Genomic DNA, 27,676 nt, shown 5'->3' with positions numbered 1-27,676 from the left:
AGGAGGAAGAACCCTTTGCTTTTGAACAGCATACTGGAAAAACGAACGTGCGTGGAGTTGCTACATGGTGTTACCATTCCTTCTTAACAAAAATCTGATGCCAGTACTGTGTAATAATTTCTTCGAAACAAGAACCTAGTAGAGGATATTGAACAAATATTTGAAAATATCAAAATTTCGGAAATGATCCACCAGAAAGACCGCCAATCCAGTGGACAACTGATATCAACACTTACTTCGTTGGCAATTTCGAAGGCGCTTCTAGATCGACACCTCTAAAGATTTTTAAATCTTTAAAAAAACAACGAAAAAGCTGAGACTTACCTGATTCGCTTCAAGTTCTTACGATGAACAAATGACAGATGTCAGATTCTCTGCACGTAGATTGGCAATGACGGAAATGTCATCCCTTTCCCATTCAAATGAAACACAAAACAACAAAAGAACGAAATATTAAAAAAATAGCCTACACTTTAGAACATATTTGGTGCTTACGTTACATCTACTAGGTTGTTCAATGAGGCACTTTTAATCAATGTTTTCGAAGGGAAGAAAAGCGTCATAGAAACACAAAACAACAAAAGAACGAAATATTAAAAAAAATAGGATAAACATTGACACAAAACAAAAATATAGGTTGAAAAAAAAACTAGTTACATATATAAATATGACTTACAGTTATGATCGGTTTGTCTTTACTTTTCCCAAACTTCTATGACGCTTTTCTTCCCTTCGAAAACATTGATTAAAAGTGCCTCATTGAACAACCTAGTAGATGTAACGTATGCACCAAATATGTTCTAAAGTGTAGGCTATGTGATTCTTCTATTACTTTAATTTTTCGTTCCCGAAATATTGCTTTTCTAGATCCTAATTATTACCATCATGTCTTAATTGTGAAATTGATTGATTGATAAAGCTGAAAACTAACACCAGTGATAATGGTAACTTGGCCTGAACAGCCATAGTCAACATGATTTAACAAACGTTTAGGAGGGAATACGAGGTAAAGATAAAATAAATGACTTAAGTTAAGCAGGAGAATTAAGAGGACATGATCTAAGAGACTGCTATTAGAGCGCACTGTTACATGCCATATCTTGCTGCTCTGCAGTCCTCCCTTCCCTTTCATCAATAGAAGCCAAGCTGGTTAAATTTTCACCCAATAATCCGTCGGTCTTATCCAGGTTAGAAAACAAGAGAAAGCCCAATCTGACGAGGAAGATATCAGTAGAAACGAACAAAAAGGCCTTGACGGGATTGTTGTCAGATTCAACAGGGATCACATGACAGGCCGTATTGACGTTTGTTTATAACAGCCCCTATACACTTAATAAACACAAACCGTATTGAGGTCATGAGTTTCATTTGAAACAAGTAAAAATCAGTAACTTAATTTTTTTAGGATGTCTCTTGTCAACTGGTGAATCATAGAAATAGATCACTATCGCGGGAGATATCATCACTGATAAACCGTCTAAAAGCTATAACTTTCGCATAGAATAACGAAAAATTTATTTGAATACACGTGTCAGTCTTAGTCTCGAAATTTATATAAAGATTTGATTTCAAGATCACACTTTCATTGTTTCCTAACAACGTCAGGTCTGACAGGCCTAACTCGTACCAATAAATTTGGTTTTCTATAAACATAAAACTTTATGGTGACACATCGTCTTTTATTTATATATATTTTTTATATCTTATATTTACACATTCATATATATTCACAACTGCTTAGGAAAATCAATCATTTTAAAATAATAACCAGAAATAAATGCTGCCAGATTCTCTTTTTCTTTATGAATTTGAGAAGCAGTGGATGATCACGAGCGTATAACTTGTCGATCCCCCACAAAGTAACTTTTATCCAGAATACCTAAATCAAAAATGGTAGAACATTTTTCAACTAACAGAAGTCCAGTCTCCAGTACAATCAGACGTTATTCGTATCAAGATAATACCCCGTTATCAGATATCTACAAACTTCTAATAATCTCACTTTACTTTTTAACACCTGTCGCGCAAATATATTTTTTGACACACACCCACACACACGCGCGCATACACAAAAAAAAAATTAATCATGCGTGGCGTGTTTGAGTTGTTTTTGGCTGTGTGCGTTGAGATGAGACACTTCGTGTACCTAACGTTTTCATTTTTGTAACAGAAAAAGAGCATAACTTTCCAATGAACGAAAACATCGCAATACTTCACCTTAGAGAAAGAAAACAAAACCTTACTTATCTGAACTCAGACAGGTATTTTGTGGTCTATTGTCTAAATGCTTCTAAGCAAAAATTAAAATGCATCGGTGCCACTCTTGCTGTTTTCTCCCTCGCAGCCGTTGTTTGGTCTGGTTACACAACGCCCCCTCTTCCCCGCTGGCGAAAGGAAACGTTGCGTGACAAGACCAAATGACGGTTGCGAAAGAGACTACGCTTACCGCCGTCCCTCTAACCGACAGAAAATCAAAATTATTTGCCTACAGTTAGTTGCCTCAAAGTATAATTCCACGTAAGTTTACTACGAAAAGCAAATTGATACTCTATTGTATCTCCAATAGACCCTAACCAAATACTAATTGCGATCTCGAATAATTAAAGATACATTGAACGAGAGAAAAGGATAAAATTTCAAAGAGGGCTCATTGATTGGTTGTTGCCTATCTGGACTTTGCCCTCTGTGGGTGAAATACGCAACAAAGTGTAGGTTTTTTTGCAAGGAATTGATATGCGATTAGGTTAAGTCCAAGGTAGCTAAAAGTAAATTTTATTCGTAGAAACAGTCGAAACGCGGGAGAATTGCGTGTCAAATTCATGTGATAATATGCAGGTTGTTTACGAGGAAATGTCATGTGGTGGATTGGTGGATTCAAGTTCGTGAAAAATTGCATGTTCATCTAGTACAATGATTGGGTATGTTCTGATTGGACTTTGGGCATTGTCTTAAGGTACGTAATGGGTAAGGTGCGTTGTGGGTAATGGAACGGCAAAAAACGTTTTAATTTAAAAATGTTACAAAAGCTTACATGCAATCTTTTCGTATTCTGATATATCTCGATCTTAATCGACGAGGCGCTCGCGAAGGCCAAAAACCGTTACACTTATTAAATGAGCCCAAAAGTTTTGGTTATCGTTATTCTTTTTGCAGAGCCCCCTGATCCATGACGAAATTTTCAAGAAAACAATACCGAAACGCTGTGATTGGTGCAATATATCCATATGCTGGGATGTGATTGGTGCGAGATATATACCTTTATGCGGCAATCTGAATGGTGCGAAATACATACCCTAATGCGGTGATCTGATTGGTGCGAGCAGCATACAACTCTAGACGCTATATTTATAAATGTACAAAAAATGAATTCAAAAAGGAAAGAGGGAAAGCAGGAAACAAAACATGAAAAATTCTGGTTGCTCCCTCGTTATCACTTTGCATAGCGACTATATCAAACTCAGAGGGTGATGAGGTTGTTCTTTACCTAACAAGGATATATCCCATGACTTTTATGTTTTTATCTCCGTTGTCTCCTTCATGTTTTGCTTTGTTTCCACAAATATTCTCTCGACTCATTCCGAAACCAATTTTGGAATTACAGGACCCGCAATGTTTTTCATTGTTACTAAGGATGCCGATTCTTGCGCGATGCTTGCCACATGAGGTGTTGAAACCCTCCTTGTTGCAGGTCAACTGCAAGGAGCCCTCTGAACCAATCAGAGACTTCCACAGGTCACGACCTAGAGTGGTTTGACGATGCTGCCCGTCAGCAATTAGCGAGAATAGAGAATTCGCCTGTTTCTCTATGACAATAAAATTTGTCACATTTCCGATCCTCATCCCAAGACAGATCTTGGAGAAGGGTGTATCCCAGTAGGTCGGTAATTTGGTTTCTTGTGAATCAAATCCAGTCTCTCCTCCCGGAAGATTAAAGCTGTCCGTGTTATTCCAAAGTTCAGAATGGTAATTAAAATTTTGCTAGTAAGGAATAAAATACAAATATTTACTGATACGACGCCGATAAATAGACGTTATTATCTATGAAAGCTCGAAGACCTCCAAAGACATTCCCCTTACTAAAAGAATGGTCAATTGAATCACATGCACTTTCATATGAAAAGATATATTGTCTTGTTCTGTAGAACAGAAAATAATTCGAAGAGAATGGGTGAAATCCTGAGACTATCAATCATCCTATGATTTTTATTGTTTGTGATATTGTGTGCCGCGTTTTGGACCACGTCACAAACTTCAGAAATCGTTAAGAAATGGTTGTGGTGTTCCAATTCCAATCACATGTAGGGAGCACACATAGAGAGTAGATACGGGAATTTGCAGCAAATGAGTATAACAGATAAAAAAAATTTGTTTACACGGATGACATGGTCACACTATTCGCGACAAAAGAAGATTATGTAAAAGGGTTTACAATCACCAAAGACGTATTGCTCTACGGTCTTAATATATACCGCGAAAGAAAATTGAAAGTACAATTGCTCTCAGAAACACACCCACTCACACATCTCCCGTCCTATCACTGCCACAACTCGGCGGGAAAACTATCAGCAAAGCAATCGAATCCAAATACCTCAGGCGTTATGATTTCTTATACAAATCCTCTCACTTTAAGCGCGCACCGCATATCATCGGCCTCCTCAAAATCAACCAAATTTCGAGTAGTCCTCCAAAATCATAAGGTTAGCCTCAAATCACTCATAAAATACATGTAAGCTTTCATACGCACATGACTGACTTACAATGCGGTATCGTGGAGGCTAAGTGTTCCAACGCTCCAAAATCTTAAACGGGTTTGGAGAGAGATGTTGAGAATTCATTAACATGCATAAATTGAAGCAGAAGCCATTACCTTTGAACCGTTGATCTTCATAATCGGCGTCCATCCACCATTCCCACATCCAAAATCCCCCATGTGACAGAAAACTGAAGTTGGCTTTGAGTCGATATATAGTATAACCAGCCCACTCCTTGGAAAGCTGTAAATATATCAAAAACAAGAAAAAACAAAACAAAACGCTAAACAAAAGAAGTTCTAAGTAGTGGGAAGTAAATCAAGTAATCAAGAACTGAATGGAAGGATCATACTTTTGATGTCATAAATAGATGGATGCCGTCAATGTACTTTCGATCAAAGAATTTACCTATTACATCGATAAACACTTATTTGTCTATTTGTGTTTAACTAGGTGAAGGAAAGAGTAATAGGTTCAGTTCATCTAAGATGATCTGGCACTAAAGCTTTATTTTCCCATCGGCGATACCACCTCCAGTGTTGTAAGCATATGGTAATGCCCTAAAAATTTTCTATCTATTAAAGCTAGATCCAGTTTAACCCAGGGAGGGAATAGAGCGTAATGAGTGCCCTAGTAAACTATGGCAATAAGACCTTCAGGCTGAGACTCCAGAAAATCATCTACACTACTTAACTGTTTTTTTCTGGCTTAATCTTTACATCTTTATTATGATTACAACCTAATCTATTTGTGAAAACCGTTTATTTTTGTCGCCTTTTTGTTACTTACGTGGACGTTTCGTACATTTCCTGGCAGGTTGAGACTGTAGATGCAAAGAAAAAAAAACGACGTGACGCACTTAGATATTTGCACTGCGAGGAGGAGGAAGAACGTTACATGTCCCGGAAAAATGAAATGGCATAATATGAATCATCGCGCGTAAACAACAGTTTTTCCCATAGTAGTAGGAAGCACATTCAGAGTAGTATTGCCCGTGGGTGCTGGTCATATAGATATGATCAGAAGAACCTATGCCGGTGCTATGGCACCGCCATGACAGAAAGAGGAGACTAAGAGAGAGGAGTCAAGGAGTGAAAGGTATAACAGTGAGGAGACAAGATGTGAGGGGACATGGAGTAAGGAGACATGGAGTGAGGAGACAAGGAGTGAGGAGGCAAGGAGTGAGGAAGCAAGTAATGAGGAGACAAGGAGTGAGGAGACAAGGAGTGAGGAGACAAGGAGTGAGGAGGCAAGGAGTGAGGAGACAAGGAGTGAGGACACAAGGAGTGAAGAGACAAGGAGTGAAGAGACAAGGAGTGAGGAGGCAAGGAGTGAGGAGACAAGGAGTGAGGAGACAAGGAGTGAAGAGAAAAGGAGTGAGGCGACAAGTAGTGAGGAGACAAGGAGTTAGGAGACAAGGAGTGAGGAGACAAGGAGTGAGGAGACAAGGAGTGAAGAGACAAGGAGTAAGGAGACAAGGAGTGAGGAGACAAGGAGTGAGGAGACAAGGAGTGAAGAGACAAGGAGTGAGGAGACAAGGAGTGAGGAGACAAGTAGTGAGGAGACAAGGAGTGAAGAGACAAAGAGTGAAGAGACAAGGAGTGAGGAGACAAGGAGTGAGGAGACAAGGAGTGAGGAGACAAGGAGTGAGGAGACAAGGAGTGAGGAGACAAGGAGTGAAGAGAAAAGGAGTGAGGAGACAAGTAGTGAGGAGACAAGGAGTGAGGAGACAAGGAGTGAAGAGACAAGGAGTAAGGAGACAAGGAGTGAGGAGACAAGGTGTGAAGAGACAAGGAGTGAGGAGACAAGGAGTGAAGAGACAAAGAGTGAAGAGACAAGGAGTGAAGAGACAAGGAGTGAGGAGACAAGGAGTGAAGAGACAAGGAGTGAGGAGACAAGGAGTGAAGAGACAAGCAGTGAAGAGAAAAGGAGTGAGGAGACAAGGAGTGAGGAGACAAGGAGTGAAGAGACAAGGAGTGAGGAGACAAGGAGTGAAGAGACAAGGAGTGAGGAGACAAGGAGTGAAGAGACAAGGAGTGAGGAGACAAGGAGTGAAGAGACAAGCAGTGAAGAGACAAGGAGTGAGGAGACAAGGAGTGAGGAGACAAGGAGTGAGGAGACAAGGAGTGAGGAGACAAGGAGTGAGGAGACAAGGAGTGGGGAGACAAGGAGTGAGGAGACAAGGAGTGAGGAGACAAGTAGTGAGGAGACAAGGAGTGAGGAGACAAGGAGTGAGGAGACAAGGAGTGAAGAGACAAGGAGTGAAGAGACAAGGAGTGAGGAGACAAAGAGTGAAGAGACAAGGAGTGAGGAGACAAGGAGTGAGGAGACAAGGAGTGAAGAGACAAGGAGTGAGGAGACAAGTAGTGAGGAGACAAGGAGTGAGGAGATAAGGAGCGAAGAGACAAGGAGTGAGGAGACAGGGAGTGAGGAGACAAGGAGTGAGGAGACAAGGAGTGAGGAGACAAGGAGTGAGGAGACAAGGAGTGAAGAGATAAGTAGTGAGGAGACAAGGAGTGAGGACCTCCGTCATTTTTTCTTGTAACCTCTCCTGCATCCCTTATTTTATTTGAATTTCCTACGCCTTTATCACCAGGTCTTTTAAAATAGAAGATCAGGAAAAGGCCTAGAAAAAACACCTGTCATGAACTTAGAGTCGATGTTTCGTTATTTTGTGATGTGACTGAAGTTCGTTCGTTGTAACACTGTCTGCGGGCGTGTTAAGCTAAATCATCAAAATGATGTTCTCCCCTGAACACACCTATTGATTTATGATAGCGCGCATCCAGTAGTACATAGGTTAAATGAGATTTCTTGTTAACTATGTTCTTAACATTACACCTTATCAACACCGATGTATATCCTTGTAGCAAATCTCTCTAAACTTCTTTTCAAAGCATGTGCTCTTTTTCTAAGTTAATAACATACATGGAAAAATTACTCAGTTCTGATTGGCTAAGATAAATGCAGTTTTCAGGTAATTCAGTGCAGAAGAGAGTTAATTCAGTGCAGAAGAGGGTTAATTCAGTGCAAAGAAAGAAACAAACCAGACATTCTGATTGGTCAATAATCAAAGAAACTCGCAAATAGTCGATCAAATGCGAGCCTTGGATGTCGCAACAACAAACAAAAATTTGAAAATTTGAAAACTTGCGAGCGAAACAATGGCCGGCGTTTAAGTAGGTTTTCTTTCGCCACCGCGGCTGAAAAAATAGCTCAAACAATGAAAACACTGTAAAAAGCACTGCTTTTTGGTTGTCGGTTTGGAAAAAGTGGTGTTTAGAGGTAGTAGTACGGGTTCGTGCAATTTTGTTAGTCTTTGAAAAAATTTACTCGTGCTTATTTATTCCAAATTGCACTCGAAATCATGTGATTACCTATACAAACAATTCTTAGAAAGAAGCTGAACTTGACAATATTGGTGGAAATTAACATCTACTATTCCTTTGTAGAGGCCTAATTTGTGAGCGATTGCGTTACGGAAATCTGCTCAAAAGATTCGGGTATTGGTGATTGACCTATAGGGCTGGTATAGTTTGCTGCTTGGTATATAAGAATACTTGATAAATGTAATTATCAAAAATAAAAATATAATCATAAGCCTCACCAGTTTTGATGCAATCATTTCCATCGTCTTGGGCATGGTTTAAATATACAACGGAATATGGTTTACATATACAGTGGTATGATCCGTTGACATTGTGGCAAAGTGCATTATTACTGCACTTGTGTGTTCCTTTACCGCATTCATCAATATCTGCAAAAGGGACCTCAATCATTGCGTAAGTTCACTCGACTAAAGCCCTTCACTTATGTTCTTCGGTTGATCATCATGAATATCCTGTAGGGTTTTCTGAGCACGTACGAACTCACCTTCACACGTTTGTCCATCTCCAGAATATCCAGGTTTACATGAACAGTTGTACGCTCCCTTGGTATTGTTGCATACAGCATCAGTACTGCAGTTGGATAGTCTCTCAGTACACTCGTTTATATCTGAAAGATCCAACCTCGCTGTTTTAGTACGGGAATTTCTTGCTTGTGTTCTAAACAATTTGATCGTACCTAGAATTCACACGCAGCTGTCTCTCCTTTAATCTACACAACAATCCAAGCAAATCAACTTTACTATTGAAAATCCATCCAGATCTAGAATATCCCGGTTTACATTCATAATTGTAACATCAGCGCTGCAGTTGTGCTTTTCTAATGAACACACATCATCGTTTGAAAGTAAACTGAACTTTAGTCGAGGCTTTTATACCGATAGGCATGCTAAAGAAATCGTTGGCTTCTTGTTAGAGATATAAACAAATGTTTACTCCTCGTTTGCCATTTGAATAAGGCAATATTTACCCATGCAAGACCATCCGTCGCCAGAATATCCAGGTTTACATTTACAGTCGTAGGATCCCTTGGTGTTGGTACACAGAGCATCAGCGCTGCAGGTACGTTCTCCTACAACACACTCATCATCGTCTGAAAGTAAATTAAATGTTTAGTCGCAGCTCTTACATTGCTACACATGCTATACAGATCGTAAGCTTCAGGCTTATTATTTTTCTTACTCTTCGTTTGGCAGTTAAATATGTCTATATTTACCCATGCATGACCATCCATCGCCAGAATATCCAGGTTTACACGCACAGTCGTATGATCCGTGGGTATTTTTGCAGATGGCAGCAGCACTGCAATCGTCTGTTTCTTTGGCACACTCATCCACATCTATCAAAGAGATGTCATGCATCATTTTCAAATTACTTAACAGTCTAAAGGTGCTGCAGTTTTGGTCGTGCAAACCAATACTTGAGGTCTATTTTTTACATGTTATGTCAACATCCTGAGCTTATTTTTGTTTAGCAGCGTATAAGTATCTTCACGAACTGAGATGGTTGAGAACGCACGTTGAATACAAGAATTACCTTTGTCACATATCTGACCGTTAAATCCATCAGCACACAAACAGCGAAAACCTTTGGCAGTAAAACCACTTTGACAAGTGGAATTGTTCTTGCAGGGGTTCCTAACACAAGTGCTCTGGGATTAAACAAATCACAACTACAAAGTGAGTCAGTTTATCGTAAAATCTGCATGATTTGATAAAAACATGTGCCACTCCCTTTACATCTATTAATTCTCCACTTGTAGATTTTAGTTTTGAACTAGAATTTGTGACAATTCTCCTCCCATAAACATCTCCTTTGTTATTGGTCACTCACAGCCTCTTTTCCCAAACGGAAAAAAGTGAAACGCGAATGCAACTTCATGCGACCTAATTTGAAAATTTGCCGATGAGTTCTGTACCCCCCTCCCCCTCTTCCCCCACTCCGAAATAAAAGGGCGAACTTTACTTCCTAACGTCATATCTAATCATAGTGAGCATCAAAGCTCAGTTTTTTACAGTGAAAGAGCCAAGTCCTTACCTTAGCTCCTTGGTAGACAAAACTTGGGCTTTTCACCAGGTCCACTTCGTGTCCCTCATGAGTAGAATTATTCAATTCACATTTGTGCATTTCGTTGTTGGCACTTGGTTCTTTTTCAAGATTATAACTGATACAATTGGGCTCCATGTAACATAGGACCCCACAGAACTCTCTGTCCCTGACGTCAACTTCACGAATCAAGTGGTTTTTTAGACGTTCACTGTCAAATGTTTTTGAGGACTTGAATTCCAGATAACGGCCTTGGTCATGATCTCGACCAGGCTGATCTGAAAACCAATCTGGCACGGCTAAAATTATTATTCACGGATAATTCTTGTCCTGTTGTCAAAGTGTTCGAAATCATATACCTCTTGGTAAGTTACTTCTTATTTCATTTTAGTTAGTGGTATCTGCAGCCCTCATTAAACGGCGCAAAAGAAAAAAAACAAAATCAACGATTTAAGAAAAACATCTCTATGTTCTTAAAAAAATTGATCAAGAATACAAATTCAATCGCCTCCTAAAAATATCAAAGGCCAGGAAAGATACTGAGATGACGCTTTTTCCTTTTTTATGACATAAGTGAAGTTCTTAACTAGGAGCCTAAGATAACGGCCCGATCATATCTCTAGTAGCATGGAGGCCTTCTGGTCTGTCAGCAAACTTTCGATGTTCTGTGTGATTTAGGCCTGGCAATGAATGGGTTAAACCGTATACTGTCCGTTAAAGCTTCTTTAGAGGAGTATGAATACGCTATGATGTTTTTGAAATTCTACTAACAGCGCACAAAACATGACACATAATTTCCAGTGGGACTAGATTTATGGGCTTCGATCAACCTTCACGACATATACGAATTATTATTTGTGTGAGGTATTGGATATCATCCAATGGCAGTATAATACAAAGCACCCTTTAGTTACTCATTAACTCTGTCTAGATCATGTGCACGAGTTTCTTATTCCGTAGCACCACTTTTAGTTCGCTTTCAAGCTGGGAACTCGCCTTTAATTTTTCATTTTAGTGTCCAGGATTATTCTTCCCATAGACACGTTGATTTATCAAACACTAAGCAGCTACGTGGCTGATATTTACCTTGCAAAGTAAGAACCCCAACTATCATGCAGCAAAGCGCCAGGAATAGCAGGCAGAAATAAACTGAAGACATGGTATCTATTTAGCTGGGGAACAGTTATGATCCCGTCAGAGTTGCATCGAGTGAGAGAGTACTAAATGACACACACACCATTATACACATAAGACTCTCAACCCTTTCAAGCAATACAAGTTAAGTTGTCATTTCCATCCATTAATATTTTATGACGGACACAAAGATCCCTTTGTTCAAACAAGGCGTTTCTATAACGTGATAATTGTGATAATGGTCTCTTCGGAGTATCTTTGGCAAAAAAGTCTTTAGTTCCCTCAGATTAATTAATTATAAACGGCTTTTTTTCAGTCAGAATTTTTTGTCGAGGAAATGAATGGTATTATGGGTGATCAGCAAGGAATTTGTTTTTGCATAAATATTTCAACTAAATTCTTAGTTGGAATCTGCGTTTAAAAACCAAAACCAGGAAGGCGCTTGATTGTTTTGAACAAAATAAGCAGAAATCACGTCTCTTGTGTACAATTTGAAAAACTTCTCTTACAGGTCAGTTTTAGCTGCTTGGTGCTTAGGAAGTAGGCCATCTTCACTTAAGTTGCTGGTAACTGCAATTTACCTTTGAGACAATAAACAAGTAACCATCAGAATGAATGTAATTGATCACCTTAAGACTCTTTAGATCCAAAGCTTAATCAAGTGATTTTCAGTTAGTCGTTGAAATTGATGAAATGTATCTTCTCTGAAAGATCTTGATCTAAATATTTTCTTTTGAACAAAACAGCGGCTGTAAATAGAAAAAACCGCCAAATTTTATACTATAATGAAATTCAAACGAGCAGAGGCGTTTTCCTAAAAAAGAAATAACTAAATTGAAAGAAATAACGTGCCTGACATCTCTTATGTTTTATGTCTGAAACATAATTAGTCTCAAAAAAGTCCATCAATATCAACTATGGAAGATCAAATATTCAGCTCGTTATGTCTGAAACATTTTCTTATTTTAAGGTGCTCGAACACCATATTTCCATCTGATGAATTGCAAACTTCTGACACCTCCCTTAACTAGCGCCTCTAATGTTCAGTCAGAAATTAAAGATAGAAGAATGTAAAAACTGTTTTTGCTAACACCTTTTTCTTCGCTGGTAACAGATTAAGAGCTTTCTTAAACTACAAGTAAAACGAATATTAAAGTCCATTGTGATGGACAATCAAATTACGCGTTCTTTGAAAGGTTAGTGTTAAGTGGAAAAATAAGGAGTCGGAACCTTGAATAAACTTTAAAAATAAATGGTAAGAAAGAAACAAAATATAATTTGACCCGCTAATGAAATACAATTGAAGATATGGTCCCTGTAGATGAAGAGAAAACAATGAAAGATATCTGGGATTCGACGGAATCGTCACTCGAAAGCCCGAATTTTCCTGGAAGCTACGAGGCACATATCTTCAAAACTGTAACCTATCATGATCAAGACTTGGGTCTCTCAGAAGCGGCATCAGTCCTTCTAAGCGCTACTCTCAACCGGGGCGACCAAATCACAAGATCAAATTTGTCCCTCAGCTTTTCTTAAGGCTTTATTGAATTACAAAAGAGATTAAAATAGAGACTCTCTTAAAAGCCGTCCAACCTTTCTACAATTCACAACAATGAGTCTAGTCAACCACTTTCGCGGAAATTTTGTTTGCACTCCTCGGACAAACTCGGGGTAATTTTCGCAAATCAGTCCTGAACTAAAGACCACACCGGAAGGAAACGGACGAGCAGCCTGCTCTCAGCATCTTTAATGATTTACACAGAGCGGTTTTCAGAGCGTTGGACAAGAGCAAGGTGAAGAATGACGTAAAAGTACATAGAAAACCGCAGAAATTCAACTTCTTACCAACGTTTTTCACTTATTTTTGCTTTAAAACGGCAATGTTTGCATCAGTTTTGCCGGGGATACTAAGAGTCCTATTTCATCCATTTGTTCTGAAACCGCTGGGTTCTGAGTTTTACGAATGGGGAAAAGGTTTGCTGCATGAGCTTTAATTCTTTCTTCCACCGATCTTCCGATTTTCTGCGATGTCTTTGCTGCATTTACATGGAGTCTTCTCGAAGACCCTGCCCCGGGATATTTTGTAAACAAATTTAATCAGCCAAAAAATAGTTTGACGCCTTTAAAAAAAAAAGACAACTATAAGAAAAACAAAAAAGACCGATAAACGCTTCAACTTTGTTTGTGTATACATTTATTTTCTTACCAGCGTTTTACCGCAAATAACAAACGTTGAAGACGACTGAATAAAACACTTGATAAAGAAAGTGGCATGCTAGCTGAACCAATCGGCTATCGACTTAAACCGCAATGATCAAACGAATACTCACGAAATAAGGGGTTTAAGTGCTAGAGAGGGTGAATTGACATGTGTGTTGGCAACCATTTGTTTTCCGTCCCTGAGGAGGCAGTACAATTTTCGTTTAAAAAACAAATCACTGGAACTAAACGAGCTAGGTCCTGGAAGAACTAGCCACAATTTACGTAAAAAGGTAAGTGTCATAATGCTGACGTGAATTTGACTAGCGGAAAGCGTAATTTTAGTGTTTTACGCAAGTTGGTCTGATTATCAAGAGGTTAAAAAGATATTTGTTGTCGTCTATTGTATATTGAATGATATAAACAAACAACGAAAAAAAAATGCGATACTACAAGCGCTCTAATTGGTAGAAAACTTACCGCTTGCCGCATTGCTAAACCCGCAGAAAATTAGGTTTATTTTATCGAGCACTTTCTATCGGTTTACTGATCGCAGGAGTTTACGGGCGGTGAAAGGCAATGATCGGGCAAAGAGAAAAAATGCTCCGCAAACGTTGCCCTGACAATTATAACTGCAACCACAGTTTGACGACCGCGCACTTTTGGTTCTTCTCCATTGATCGAACCCTAAGCTTAAAACGGGCTAGCTGATCACTTACTAGATTATTTCGCGTGCAAAAATATTTTTCTTCTAGATAAATTCCATGAAAGTGTCAATTCGTCTTTCAGGCTTGATTTTCACAACTTGTTTTATGAATGTGACTACGAGTAAGGGGCAAAAACTGAAGACAAACAAACGAGGCAGAATTAACTTTACGGCCTTGGACATTTTAGCAGGCTTCAATTCTGACGCGATGAAACAGTTTAATTTGAAATTAACTATTGTTGACAACTTGACAGATAGAAAGAGATGTCATTTCGACGTGTCTCCGTAAGGTATCAAACATTAGACCTTCAAATTCTGTGTTCCAAAGCTCTATCACTGGGTCAAAGGAACTCAGAGGAGAGTTTGGCCACCACCAGATTGACCTATGACACGTGCCCTACATACTGCTTGGATCAGCAATGTCAAAAGAGTCATATGAGTAAACAGAATAAGAAAGATAGTAAATTTTGAGCTCGGTATGAAAAAAGAGAGAATGATGTTTTATCGTCTTGTCACGAGCGTGGGAATCCCTGTTAGGAATCGAACTCAATGCTTCGGATTCCGAAGTTGGGAAAATGTTCTTGAAAATATTACGTTTAACGAGCAAATACTGATCATGCTGTATCAAACTCCCAGATGGCAAAGGCTGCGAAGGCAGAAAAATTGATAATTCAGCTGGGTCAATCGACATTTTAGTCTTTAGTAATGATTTTCCGCAATGACTGAGCCTGCTGCCATCACCTGATTCTTGCGATCTTTTGTTCGAGCTGCAGAAGATTAGCGAGGAAGGAACCCTCGATGTTTTGATTTATACTTAACAGTATTATTAAGACCCACATATTGCCATGCTTCAAGGAATCGCTCGTCTCTCTCTAAATTACCGTTTCAACCTTCTCAATAAAACTCAAAACAAAGTGTGATCTGTTGATGGGAACAAAACAAATTGCTTAATAACATCAGGATACTTGAAAGCATTGGCCCATGTAACATGCGATTAAACGACAGCAATATAGTTGCGTGTGGACGAAATTGAACTTGTTGAGGTACTCGAGCAAAGAAACGCAACAGTCTTTCCCATATTTATGGTGATATAAGTGTGTTTGAAGCGGTGATAACCATCCCTGCAAACTGATCAGTACAACTATAACGATAAAGAACAGTTCTTATCCTAAATCTGTATGCGTATCTAATCTAATTCCTTTAGTATTATTAGGTATGCTTGCCTGTTTGCGTGCACTTTCCGATCCTTAATAGTCCGAATAACCGATATTGACCGTTATCTCCTCTTGCGTATCTCGTCAGTAGCAAGGCTATACAACATTTGTTTTTAGCATTTAACATTTAACATTTAACATTTAACATTTGTTTTCTGCAGAGAAAATCATGGCTGCCATCTTTGACTTTAATGGCAGCGGAAGGCTAGTAAAAGAAAGACGTATGCACTAAGGGAGTGGGTGACGGTCAAAAGTCAAGAGAGGGATGAGGTTGCGGCAATGAAAAATACGCCTTTCCCCGCCCCCTACCCCCACCGCTGTCCCTAACTCCAAATAAATATAAAGCATGACCGGCTGAATAAACGATCACCAGCTTCTTAACGTTAACTCGCCCTAATAAGACGCCTGCACTGCAGGCGAATTGATATTTCGCTCGAGCAAAATACGATTGTATGGGTAAGGAATTCCCTTGGCTGGACAATCACACAGCATGATTAGAAAAAATATTGTTTTATTTACAAGACACAGCATTGTCAGTCTTACAAAAGGTTAGAAAGGTACATTCGAAAGGAAAACCTTTATAGCAACAAACTAGTAAACAATTAAGTAGTGAACGTTAGCATAAGAAAGGCGTAGTTAACTGGGTTTTTTTTTTTGTGAAAACGTATAACCGATGTCTAGTTTATTTTTCAAATTTTGTCATAGTTTTGACTAATTGGTAATAGGACTTCATGTCATCCAATTCGGTCTGTAATCATACTCAGGATTAGAAATCAGACTTTCCCTTCGCGGTCGTCCGATTTTGTTGTATCAGGGAGGCGGGAAAGAAACAAGACCCTAGACAAAGTTCAGGAATGTTTGAAAAAAACACAAAACAAAATTAAGAAAACAAAAAAGGGGGAAAAGGAAGTTTTTAAAGGGTCAGAAACATAAGGACAACAAAAACTGTGTCTAAATCTTTGTTTGCATGACTGGGTTAATGGCAACTTATTTTTCTTTTTTATATTCAATGCAACATTGCTATAGTGGCAAATTTAAAATTCTGACGCAACGTTTCAGCAACTGTTGATTTTCTAAGTAGTTTCATAGGTTATTCTAAACATCTTTCTTTTTCCCACAATCAAGAGCATAATTGTTACTATATGTGTTTTCATTATTATAAAATAAACCAGGGCCGATGGAAACAAAGCTTACGAACTGGAAATTGAAGGCCAAAAGACTTAAGTGTACTGTCACATGACTGATCTTGGAGACTGTGGAGGAGGTGAATGGACCATGGTCATAAAGATGGACGGAAATAAGGTACAACATACGGTTATTATTATCGTAAACTAAGAACTGTGGTCTTTGGTAGCAAAGTAGCCCCTGATCTTTTGCCTTCTACTACTTGGTGATAATATTCTGAAAGCATTCTAGACGGTTTATAAATTTTCTTGTGATACGGAATATTTTAACATAAGTTTTTGCTTTTCGGAAAATAATACCACGTTGTTTGTTTTGCACGAGACTTTTCTAAGAAATTATGTGGGCATACTCATCCTCTTTCCTGTAGGTCAAAGTTCCTTTTGTTCTCCACACCATTTATCGGAGGGAATTCCAAATCCTTGAAGTTTATTCAACTCTCTCTTTAAAACAGAACCAATTGACTGTGTTTTGAATTTTCTAGCAAACCTTTAGCTTTGACGAAGCCTTGTAGAGTGACAAGAACACGTTCAAACCTCAAGGAGGAGAGACTGGCTTTGACTCAGAAGGGACCAAGTTAGCTACTTACTGGGACACGCCTTTCTCCAAGGTCTGTGTTGGTATGAAGGTTGGCAGTCGAATCAAGTTCGCCAAAATTGATCAAAAGGCAGACTCTCTGCACTCACTGATCGCTGATGGGTAACATCGTGCCACCTCACTGGGTCGTGATGCATGGAAGGATTTGATTGGCTCTGACGCTTCCTTACAAGTTAACTGCAACATAGAGGGGTTTAACGTTGAGGGAACCAGCCGTCGCCACTCGAGGGCAAGAATTGGTATCGCTACTAACGAGAAAAACGGCTGCAGTAGTTGTGATTCCAAGATAGGACTTGGTATTGGAGGTTATCCTGACGAAAACGTTTCTTGTGGGAACGTGGTACGACACGGAGGGGGTAATGGAGACAGGACCATTTAAGCCGTGGGTTACACGATCAATTCAGGCTAAATTATAATTCTAATTTTTTTTGTGCTCGTTTAAGACTAAAGAATGGTTAACTAGAGCAGTTGTAATTATCAAACAAAAGTAAAAACGCTTTCAAGGCTAAACAAGGGTTCAAGTTATTCTGTCTGATTCGATGAGCTACCTTCGTTTCCAGTGAACATTCTAAAACGGTTTCTTGAAGCTGCAGACGTGCAGGCTATCGATTGAATGCGAAGCACATCTAAAAGTGCAGGGTAAATTATTTTTCTCTCACCTGAGTGACTCGGCTAAGCCGATGTTTTTCTTCGCAAGGGGCAAAATTATTTATCTACCCCCCTCCCCCTTAGAAAAGTGGTCCAAGCCAACCATATTTATTTCGTAACATTTGGTAAAACTGGTTCAGCCAAGTCCCATGTTTAAGTGAAAATTTATTTGGATCGCTTTTGCCAACTCCATGTGTCAGAGGCGAATAATTGTCCGTAGTTGGGAAGTAAGCGACATTTGCAAGTGGAAGCCTGAGCAATACAGCAACGTTCTCGTAGCTCTTAGCCATGATCGGTGTTGGAAGCTGCATCTTATGAGCGTCCCAAAACCTTCTAATCCCTGAAGACACAACGCAAAGCGAAAGGTATGTGAAAATGTTTCATCACTGACGATGATAGGAAGTGTGAGAACGAAATGAAAAATTCACTGGCAGAAATGAGTAAGTGTTTATTTCGCTCTGTGACCATCAGCACCAAAGTCTCTGTAGAATGTGATGAGCGACAGAACTCTTAAACAATTTTGATCATGGTATCAGTTTTTGAGACTGTTAAGTGTCTATCTCTCTGTACAAGCTTGGAGTGATAGAATATAACCATGTAAGACTTTATCTAAGCAATAGCAACAGAGACAGAAGATTCGAACTTCCTCAAGCGTGAAAACTTACCATCAAAAAGCAAAATTGGGGATTAAAAACAAAGCGCACTTCATTGCTAGCTCTGATAATTACAGGTCTAAAAAAAAACGAGGAGCCAAATTCACATATCAAGGCGCGCAAAATTGCTCCAGCATCAGGTAACCGCTGCTGCAATTTAAGAATAATGCATTGCTTGCCAATTCAAATGAGGTTCATGCGAAATTAACTATGTCGGCTTCACGAACCAAACCTTATCCTTATCTTAGACGCAGAAGCAAATTTCTTTCTTTTGAGTACTGACGAGAGGTTGTTGAGAAAAGAACTGTGCTTGTTTCTTACAAATATAAATCAACCAGCACGAAGAAGACAAGAATCGAAATCAACCCCGCTGTAACTCTCATGAGTGACCAAGACAGAAATTCTCCTTATAACATCAATACAATATCAAGCAGACTAGTGATGAGAATTTTAAAAAATTGGGATTACCGGTTGATCCAATACTAAATACTCCAAACTAGTATCATAACACTTGTGTCAGGGTAGACTGTAAGGGGAATAATTGATGAGATATTAGAAGTGAAAGGCGTGTTAGGGTAAAGTTGTCACTATCAATACTACTGACCCTTGAAACTTAGACAGAAGAATTTCTTGAGAGTGATTTTAGTTGCAACATTGTCGGAAACGTAAAACTGGACTAATTTTTGTATTTTATTCAAAGGTTGATCTAGTCCAAATACTGATAACATGAAGAATAAAATGATAAAAAATTTTTCAGATTAATTATGACCTAGGGATATACAATTCCTGTTTCTTTAAATTTGTTGGCTCCCAAATTGATCTCAATACGTAGTAAGGACTTAAAGCATTTATATATCACATAGAAAACATTTTCGTGTTTTCAGCCGCGCGATGGTCTGACAAATTAGTTTAACTGATAAAACTCCGCATTCCGCATTCCGATGGATGTTTTCATATTAAATACTTAATTAAGAATACATTACGTGATCGCGGTTTGTTTCTGAAGGATCGCTCTTAGTTATCAAGTGATGAGTGTTTCAAAGAGAAAAAAGAAAGTGTCTTGTATTGAACTAGCGGGAAGAAAGCATTTATATGATTTTAACCCACATATAATTACTAAAAAACGATTGGGCACGGTTGAATAAGTATGGGAGATACCGACAATTTTCCATTTTCTACGATAAAGGAGATCAATAATTCTCTTACTACTCGATCTTCACTGCGTACAAGTCTTTTCCTTAAATTCACAGTCGAGAGGTGAGCGCGCTGTCTAGAAGAAGTAAAGGCTAAGGCGTTTGGCTCCATTTTCGCTTCAGTGACTTGTTCAGTCGATTTCCCGTCGTATGTCCAAACAGCAGTTGTAGAAAGTTGCTGTTTCTTGCTTTACAACTTTCATCTTTTTTAGCCAATTCTTGTCGATTCGCATTTAATAGCTGGCAGAGCAAAAAGGCAATTTAGAATAGGTGAAATACCATTTACACAATAATATTTATGGGCGATTATTTGCAAGTTATGTTGTGGGCACTTGATCATTGAAAGAGCAGAAAACGGACATCGAATGTAACAATGATATCTGACTGAATAGAAAACCCTTAAGTAGTCACTGAATTACAGTTCGTTATCTTTATAAAATTAAACAGCTTTCACATCTATAACTGACAATAACCTTTAATCAGAAAAGCTAGATTCGTGGTAAATCGGATAACTCATTCTGGAGTCCAATATTTTTTTTATGCAAACTTTTAAACTGGGCATTGGTATCGAATGATCTGAAGCAACCAGTGTAGCTTTTACGCCAAAATACACAAACAAGAAAACAAACAAAACAACATAAAACCAACAAAAACAACCATATTGAAACGTCAAGTGGGTCATCAAAGACGGCCATTTAAGGCTGGCATCGCCTTTGACGATGTGCGATGCTCAAATGAGATATTTCTCCGAGAAAGGGAGAAAGAAATTTTAAAGAGGATGCCAAGCCATGAGAACAGTTTAATCAAATCAGGTGATCAATATTTAAATTCATCTGAAGGAAAAATAGTCTTCATGATGCAAAGATTGGAAAGGGAAATCATTCATGGTGGTCTAATACTGTTAATAACTGCAGACTTTTGTACGACGAAGAGTGCTGTCATTTTCCTCTTTCCCGCCCCCATTGTTTTTGTACGTCAACGTGTAAGTGACGTCAATTGAGTTATCCTGTGTGTTTTCCAACTCATGCAGATCAACAAAAGCATCCACCGAAGAAGCCGGCGTAATTTGTATCGCATACCTTACACTCGAAAGGATAAAAATTCACTGCTCTATAATTAACAATGGTCAGATTTTGGTCTTTCACTTTCTCGCGTTTAATTCCAAGTCTTCCATTGTTAAACCAAAATTGAAGTTTTTATAGTTTAAGTGTAATTTTGTTTTACAGATTATGCCGGCTTTTGGTTTTCCACATTTGTATCAACGAGAGTGAAAGTGGAACACGCAAGGAAGACAAAAGAGCACTCATCAGCTAACAAACTTTACATAAACGGAACGACATGGAAAGGGACCAGAAATCATTCTGGATAATTTTAAGACCCTAAAGAGGTGCTAAATAGTAGAGTGCAAGGAAATATGCATTGATAAACAAAGAACATAAGAACACAATTATCAACTACTAGACGTTTCCGGAAAGAGCAACGAAGAAAGAAGCCCGAAAATATCAGAAAGTATTTTTGGATCCTAAACAAAACAGAGCACCAAAGCAAGCTTGACAATCATTTTTTTGAGATGATCTACCTTTCAGAATCCTGAAGCAAAAATTAATAACTTTCAAGCGTCATTCAGCACAAGAAAAATAGACCACAAAAAGAGGGGGAAAGCTGCATGGAAGGTAGCTTAAATAACCTTTAAATTGTCGTTCCTTTTTCTGCGTGAATGTTTATTTCCACGCAGTCTTTGTTTTTCTTTTGTCTTTTTTGTTTTGTTTTTTTTCCTTGTCTTTTTTTTGTTTTTTTTTTAATTTTAATCACATTAATAGATGGATCGGGCCGAAAACAAAGAGACGATCGAAGCAGAAAGAATTAAACACCACCTCTGTAAAAGCTAGTTGCAGTTTTGGATTCAAAGCTTTTGTATCTTCCTATCCATAATTGGGTAAATGCGGAATAATCAAACAATAGGGAAGTTAATTACGTCAGATATTGCACGGTTTTTGTTCGAAATACACACGCAAATTTTCCGTGTAAATAACCAATTTATCACTGATTGGTTGATTTCGACAATTGAATTGTCTTACGCCCCTAATGAATGATATTGGTCCAAAAGCAACTTTTTCCTTGTTGGTGTGTGATAAATGCGGAGAAAAGCTATCATAGTATTCTAGTTCAATTCTGTAGTGACATCAGTTTGTTTGATCGTGATTTAGTAATCGTCGGCGCCTAACAGGTTAGTATAACTGCACGCAAATCATTTTTTTTCTTTATTCATGTACCGTTGACCTTCCATAGTAACCTTATCATTAATTTTTTCCCAAGTTTACAAACTCTAAGACTAATGATAATCATTTTGGTAAATCGATATATCTTTTTTTGCTACTTACTTATTTTCTGAGTAGTTAAGCTCTCCTGAACGTGGGTTTGGTAACAAAATTTAAGTTATCATTTTGCACAGAGTAATTTTTTTAGGAACGGCTAATTCCACAGATTTCAGCCGTTGTGAATACTACGTTGTTAATTGCGGTTACGTTGTTAATTGTAGTAAAACCGCATTTCCAAAATTTCCTCGATTCAACCTTAACGTTTTATTTTAAAAATGGCACTTTTGATCATCGTCAAGAAGGATATTTACATCAAACAAACCTCTTCTATCGAAATTTATAAATGCTTATTCAAGAAGTAAAAAAAAAACACTCGACTCCATCTATTGTTTTCCCTTACACTTCTTTCGTGCTCTGGCCGCTTCCTGTGTGCTTTACAACAGAGCAGGGCACAGTCTTTCACACATCTTTAAAAATGATGATTGCGTTGTCGGTTTACGTGTGGTAAAGCCTTAGAGTGAAAGAATCGATATCCACGTATTTCCATGAACAGGGATTAACCAGAAGAAACAAAATTCCTCAAGCGTGAACTCTTACAATCATAAGCGAAAACAAAACACGCCTCAATGCCTGCACTAATTAAAAGTTAGGAAATAATGAGCACGTGCCAAAATGTTTCGTAATCCTTGGACGTGACTGGGTGACCACAAATATCAGAATAGCAGAGGAACGTACGTTGCTTCAGTTGATGGTGACTCTGTGTCTTCCCACAAGCAATTTAAATTCGGTTTAACTTTGGACTTAACGTTGAACCACAATGAATATCTAGCTCATCCTTTTTAAAAAAAAACATCTTCTGAGTTCTTTCTGGATTTCTGGAGCTAACGCTGCGCCATTATTCTTACAGAAATTAATCTGATGATATATATTCGTGTTATCCATATGACAAAATGACTCCGTAGGAAGACAAATTCTGGTGAATAGAACTTACACTTTTCACCCTTTCACGTCCAGAGCCAATTGAGCCTGGATCATGAAATGCTATTTAAGCTTTCCAATTTATTGAACAAATGTTGTGATGTAAATATTCAAATAAAATCGCCTTCACAATATTTTAGGGGTTATGGAATTTTCTTGAATTTTGACCCTCTACGAGGTATTTTGATTGATATGATATTAATTTGATTTCTCTTCATTAAGTGCACAGATTCTAGTGCCTCCATAATGAAGGTTTGGTTAGTCGCAGCTGTGATATCTTCCATAGCTGGGTCTCTTGTTGCTGTTAAAGATCAATGCGAAAAGGACAGCTCGTCAAGTTGTTGTTCAGGAGGCGACTTTAGTCCTGTCAATCCTTTCAGCACGCTGGGTAAAAAGCTGGATGAGTTGCTGGATTTGATACGAGCACAAGTTCTTCAATGTGGTGGAGGTAAATGAGATTCTGGCCCCTTCTTAGTGCAGAAGGCACAGGACGCGTCACAATAGAACACAGCCTCCTTACTTAAAATATGCAACACAAGTTTATTGTGTCATGCGTTTAGCTATTCATGTGTGACATTACATTATAAAATGCCACGCCAGCTAATTTACAGGTACTCCACATGAATAAAAATTAAATTTATTAGTAAATACTCTAACATAAGAGTAAAAATGTTGAAATTTTGAAAAAGATGAAGTCAGGATCATAAAATACAATGTAAAATTATTTCATGTTATGCTAAGAAGTAAAAACGATAATCGTATATACTAAAATAATATAACAGTAATAAAAACGTTAGGTTAAAAAGCCCAAAAGATCGATGTTTTCATACTGTACTGAAGGCCTTGGAAGTTCTAACGGTTCTGTGCGACTCTAGTAGCACATTCCACTGCTTTGGCGCTACGTAACGCCACGATTTCAGTCCGTAAGTTGTGGCGTTGCAGCTTTAGAATGTTGGTTCTCCTCACATCGTATTTAAAATCTAATAACTTTTTTTTATGCTTTTAAAAATGATCGTAATAAATATCCCTAAAAACCGTACACATTACTTTTGCGAGTCTTTGATTAGTCAATGCCAGTATGCCTATCTTTTTGAGTTGTTCCTGATAGTGCATTTTTTTTCGTTAGAAACAAATCGGGGGGTCGGAGAGCACGTTCGTTAAGTGAAAAAAGAGCCGGTTTTTGTACTGGTAGTTTTACTGCAGAAGCGCCAGGTCTTAGAACAATAGTTGTAATGGAGAAGGATGAAAGCAAAATAGATGTTTTTTCTTGATTCAAAGGGAATTTTTTTTTCATAGGCTTAAGCACAGCAACTTGCTGAGAGACTTCTGGCTACTAACCTTTTGTTTCCATTGTTTTTCTCGTTTTTTGTCTTTCTTGTTCTCTGTTGTTTTACCTCATCCGTATCTTCCACACTAAGTGAGAGCCCTTTTTCCATAATTAGAACTATTTGACACATGGTAGCCTGGTGCGCTAGGTCGAGAGATCTGAGTTCGAAGCCTGGCCGGGTGTTGTGTTGTGTTTTTAAGCACAAAACTTAATTCCCACAATGTCTCTCTTCATCTTGGACTCTTAAAGAAAAACTAGGAGTTGATCTCTGTCGCCAAGAGAGCCACTTGGTTGGAGTGAAATCTTAAACAAAATTTTTTATACAGATGACTGTGTAAGACTATCTTGCGACTGAGGGACATTACAAATTTGTCTCCATTTAAGATATGTTTTCTGCTCGCCAAAAACTTTTAGAGGAACTTATGAGCAGGAGAGATTAATCCTAGATAGCCAACCCGCTTGAAGCCATGAGATAGTTCATAGTTTTTTTTTTCTTTTTGATACCATATTCCAGGTCGTGCACTAGAGACTACGCCCAAGTCGTGCAAGGAAGTTGTGGACAATGGAAGGTTAGTATATGATGAAGCTGAATTTAGATCAAGACCACGTAAAATAATTAATTGTTGTAATACGGAACACCTCTATAAGACACGGTGAGTTGAGGTTTGAGGCGGAGCTTCGTATCAAAACTGACTCTTGCTCAGTCAGACTACAAACAGTAACTAATCTTTCCCAGCGTAATCCGTCACGTAGTTAATATAAATCGACCAGAAATTAATATCTTTGCACCCTCGGAAGCGAGACGCGCGGAAGGAGAAACTGGTGCTGAGTATTGAAGACTACTCGAAGTCTAGTCCCTAGTCGTCAACATAACGCGCGCGGCATGAGTGTGCTAAGAGGAAAATGAGCCACCAAAAACTGGAAACATAATGAGTCAGCTGGGATCGAACTTAAAACACTCAGTTACAAGAAAGAACAATCCATACAGTACTTCTCTAACCTTCATTAGGAGACATTTTATGTGGACACCGGGAAACTCGTTTAATCGTAACTAAGTTTATTAGGACAAGGGCCACAAAGCTCGACCGCCCACTAGATTTTGAGTCTAACGGAGGATATTCCAATAGCAGATTACAATACTAGTTAACTTGGATTTAGTATAGGTATCTGGAAATAAGTATGTGGGGAGAAAATATTCCGGAGACCTCTCCTTTAACACATTCCCTAAAATATTTCTATGATCCTCAATTACAACTACCCTCACTATAAATATTTTCATAACACTTACTATTATAAATTACTATTACTGTAAGTATACCTTTTGTTATTACCATTGTTATTGCTAGTCTCATGAATACTGTTTTCCAATCAGATCCGATGGAAACAAAGCCTACACACTGGATGTTGGAGGCAAAAAGATGCCCGTTTTCTGTCAGGTGACTCCACTTGAAGGCTGCGGAGGAGGTGGATGGACGATGGTCATGAAAATAGACGGAACAAAGGTATCAGTTACAATAGCAACGATCACGAAATAAAAACTGTGGTCTTTATCAAAGGACTCAGGGAAAAAAGAGAGCATTCTATTCTATCTAGTACCCAGGACAGTTTACTTCATCTTTTAGTACATACCATACAGTTTAATAAGACTTTTCGCGCGCGCTGATTGGCTGATTTGGAAGTGATTAGCAAGTGTCATTCACTTCCGATCAGTCTAAGAAACAAAATTGCGCGTCAACAATTCAGTTTCCGACCTTCCTTTTTTTTTTTTTTTTAAGGATTGTAAGAATTGCTTTACAATTTGAATTTCCTATGTTGAAATCAAATTTGACGGCTGCGGAGAAAAAAAAAGTTTCTTGCTAAAAGACACTTTTCAGGGATTAAAAGTAAAAACTGGGGGAGGGAAGAAAAATCACAGTAGGTCGTGGATCACGTGTTGGGAAGGTTTTAACACATCTACGGGTACATCAGTACATTGATTATTTGATTGATTGATTGATTTATTAATTACTTCATTCGTGCATCAATTCATTCTCCTTTTCACTGATTCGTTTATTCGATTCACCGAGTCATTCATTAATCCATCCATCTATCTGTCCAGTTATTTATCAAGTGATGATGTTTTTCTGTTTTTTACCCTTGATTTATTTATTCATTCATTCATCGGTATTTTTTTTTTTTTTAACGTCATGTTAAAAAATTGATTTTTTAGAAACACTTCACTTATGATTCTGCCCTGTGGACCGACCTGATAACGTTTAACACTCATGGCGGGGAGACTGGGTTTGACGCACACGAAACAAAGTTATCGACCTACTGGAAAACACCCTTCTCTAAGATCTGTGTTGGGATGAAGGTTGGAAATAATCCAGTCAAATTCCAGGTCATCGACCAACAAGCTACCTCTCTCCACTCACTGATCGCTGATGGCGAATATCGGGCCACCTCATTGGGACGAGACGCGTGGAAGGATCTGATCGGCCCCCACGCCTCCTTACAGCATAACTGTAACAAAGAAGGGTTCAATGCTGAAGCCGACCGAGATGACTTTTCAAAGGCAAGAATTGGTATCACTAGTAATAACGAGAATGATTGCATCACTAATGATTCTAGGATTGGATTTGGTACTGCAGGGTATCCTGACGAAAACCAGTCGTGTGGGAACGTAGCGCGACATGGTGGTGACAATGGAGACAAGACCACCCCGGCCATGGGATACATCTTGGTTCAGTAAGATGTGCGCAACCACAAGCAAATAATCCATTTTTTTTTTTTGATAGAAATTCAGGTGATACTGAACGAGATTGCGACTGGCGATTTCACTTTTGCTGATAAAATTTTGACAGCTGTTGTTAAATCAAAATAAAGATCTTAAATTAAACAAAATAAACGCTTGGTTTTATTTAACTATGATATTCAGCTCTTTGAATAATAGTAACGACATAATTTACATTTTCCTAAAGATTTCATAAGAACCTGGAAAACTGAAAACTTCTGATCCATAATTAAGCAAAGAGCACAAGTGGACCACAATTTTACCAATTGCAGATTTTTATAATGAGAGCCTGAAAAATTCCAGCCTGAACGCGATTCGAGCCCGTCCCCGCCTAGATAATATGGGCCGGTTATTTACTCGAGGTCTGACCCCAATCAGTAGTCCTCAGGTTTTCTCTATGAGAGAGTTAATTTAACTCTTTAAAAGGATTGTTCTTCCATTGTTAACTTGTCGCCTTCCGGACACTGTTGAAGCTCTCAGATAAAAAGTCCAGCTTCACCTAACTAGTAGCGAGAGGAACTGATTTGTTCAGGCTCCTTCGATCAAACGCCCTAGAAAGCGCCTGCCTGGT

At 38.5% G+C, this 27,676-nt stretch overlaps 2 protein-coding genes and 1 pseudogene across 2 annotated transcripts in view; 2 read left to right on the top strand and 1 right to left on the bottom strand.

Moving 5' to 3' along the window:
• Positions 1-3,480: 3,480 nt before the first annotated feature.
• The window catches only part of LOC131792380 (uncharacterized), a 273,486-nt gene continuing 249,290 nt past the window's right edge, over positions 3,481-27,676 (bottom strand). The window contains exons 4-9 of the mRNA XM_066170197.1: positions 9,354-9,476; positions 9,108-9,230; positions 8,625-8,747; positions 5,541-5,574; positions 4,868-4,994; positions 3,481-3,978 (exon numbers count right to left, since the gene is read on the bottom strand). Of these exons, the coding sequence (XP_066026294.1) occupies positions 3,481-3,978; positions 4,868-4,994; positions 5,541-5,574; positions 8,625-8,747; positions 9,108-9,230; positions 9,354-9,476 (1,028 nt within the window). The remainder of the gene's footprint in view (positions 3,979-4,867; positions 4,995-5,540; positions 5,575-8,624; positions 8,748-9,107; positions 9,231-9,353; positions 9,477-27,676) is intronic.
• On the top strand, positions 12,626-17,624 carry LOC131792379 (uncharacterized skeletal organic matrix protein 5-like; annotated as a pseudogene).
• LOC131792401 (uncharacterized skeletal organic matrix protein 5-like) lies at positions 21,805-27,118 on the top strand. The gene is made up of 5 exons (XM_059109769.2): positions 21,805-21,936; positions 23,228-23,453; positions 24,847-24,901; positions 25,705-25,834; positions 26,542-27,118. The coding sequence occupies exons 2-5, from the start codon at positions 23,252-23,254 to the stop codon at positions 27,061-27,063; spliced, it is 909 nt and encodes a 302-aa protein (XP_058965752.2). The 5' UTR covers positions 21,805-21,936; positions 23,228-23,251; the 3' UTR covers positions 27,064-27,118.

This window comes from Pocillopora verrucosa, chromosome 7 (genome assembly GCF_036669915.1).
Source record: "Pocillopora verrucosa isolate sample1 chromosome 7, ASM3666991v2, whole genome shotgun sequence".
Classification (NCBI taxonomy): Eukaryota; Metazoa; Cnidaria; class Anthozoa; order Scleractinia; family Pocilloporidae; genus Pocillopora; species Pocillopora verrucosa.
Note: the sequence above shows the minus strand (reverse complement) of the source record. Positions and strands in the feature narration are given on the sequence as shown.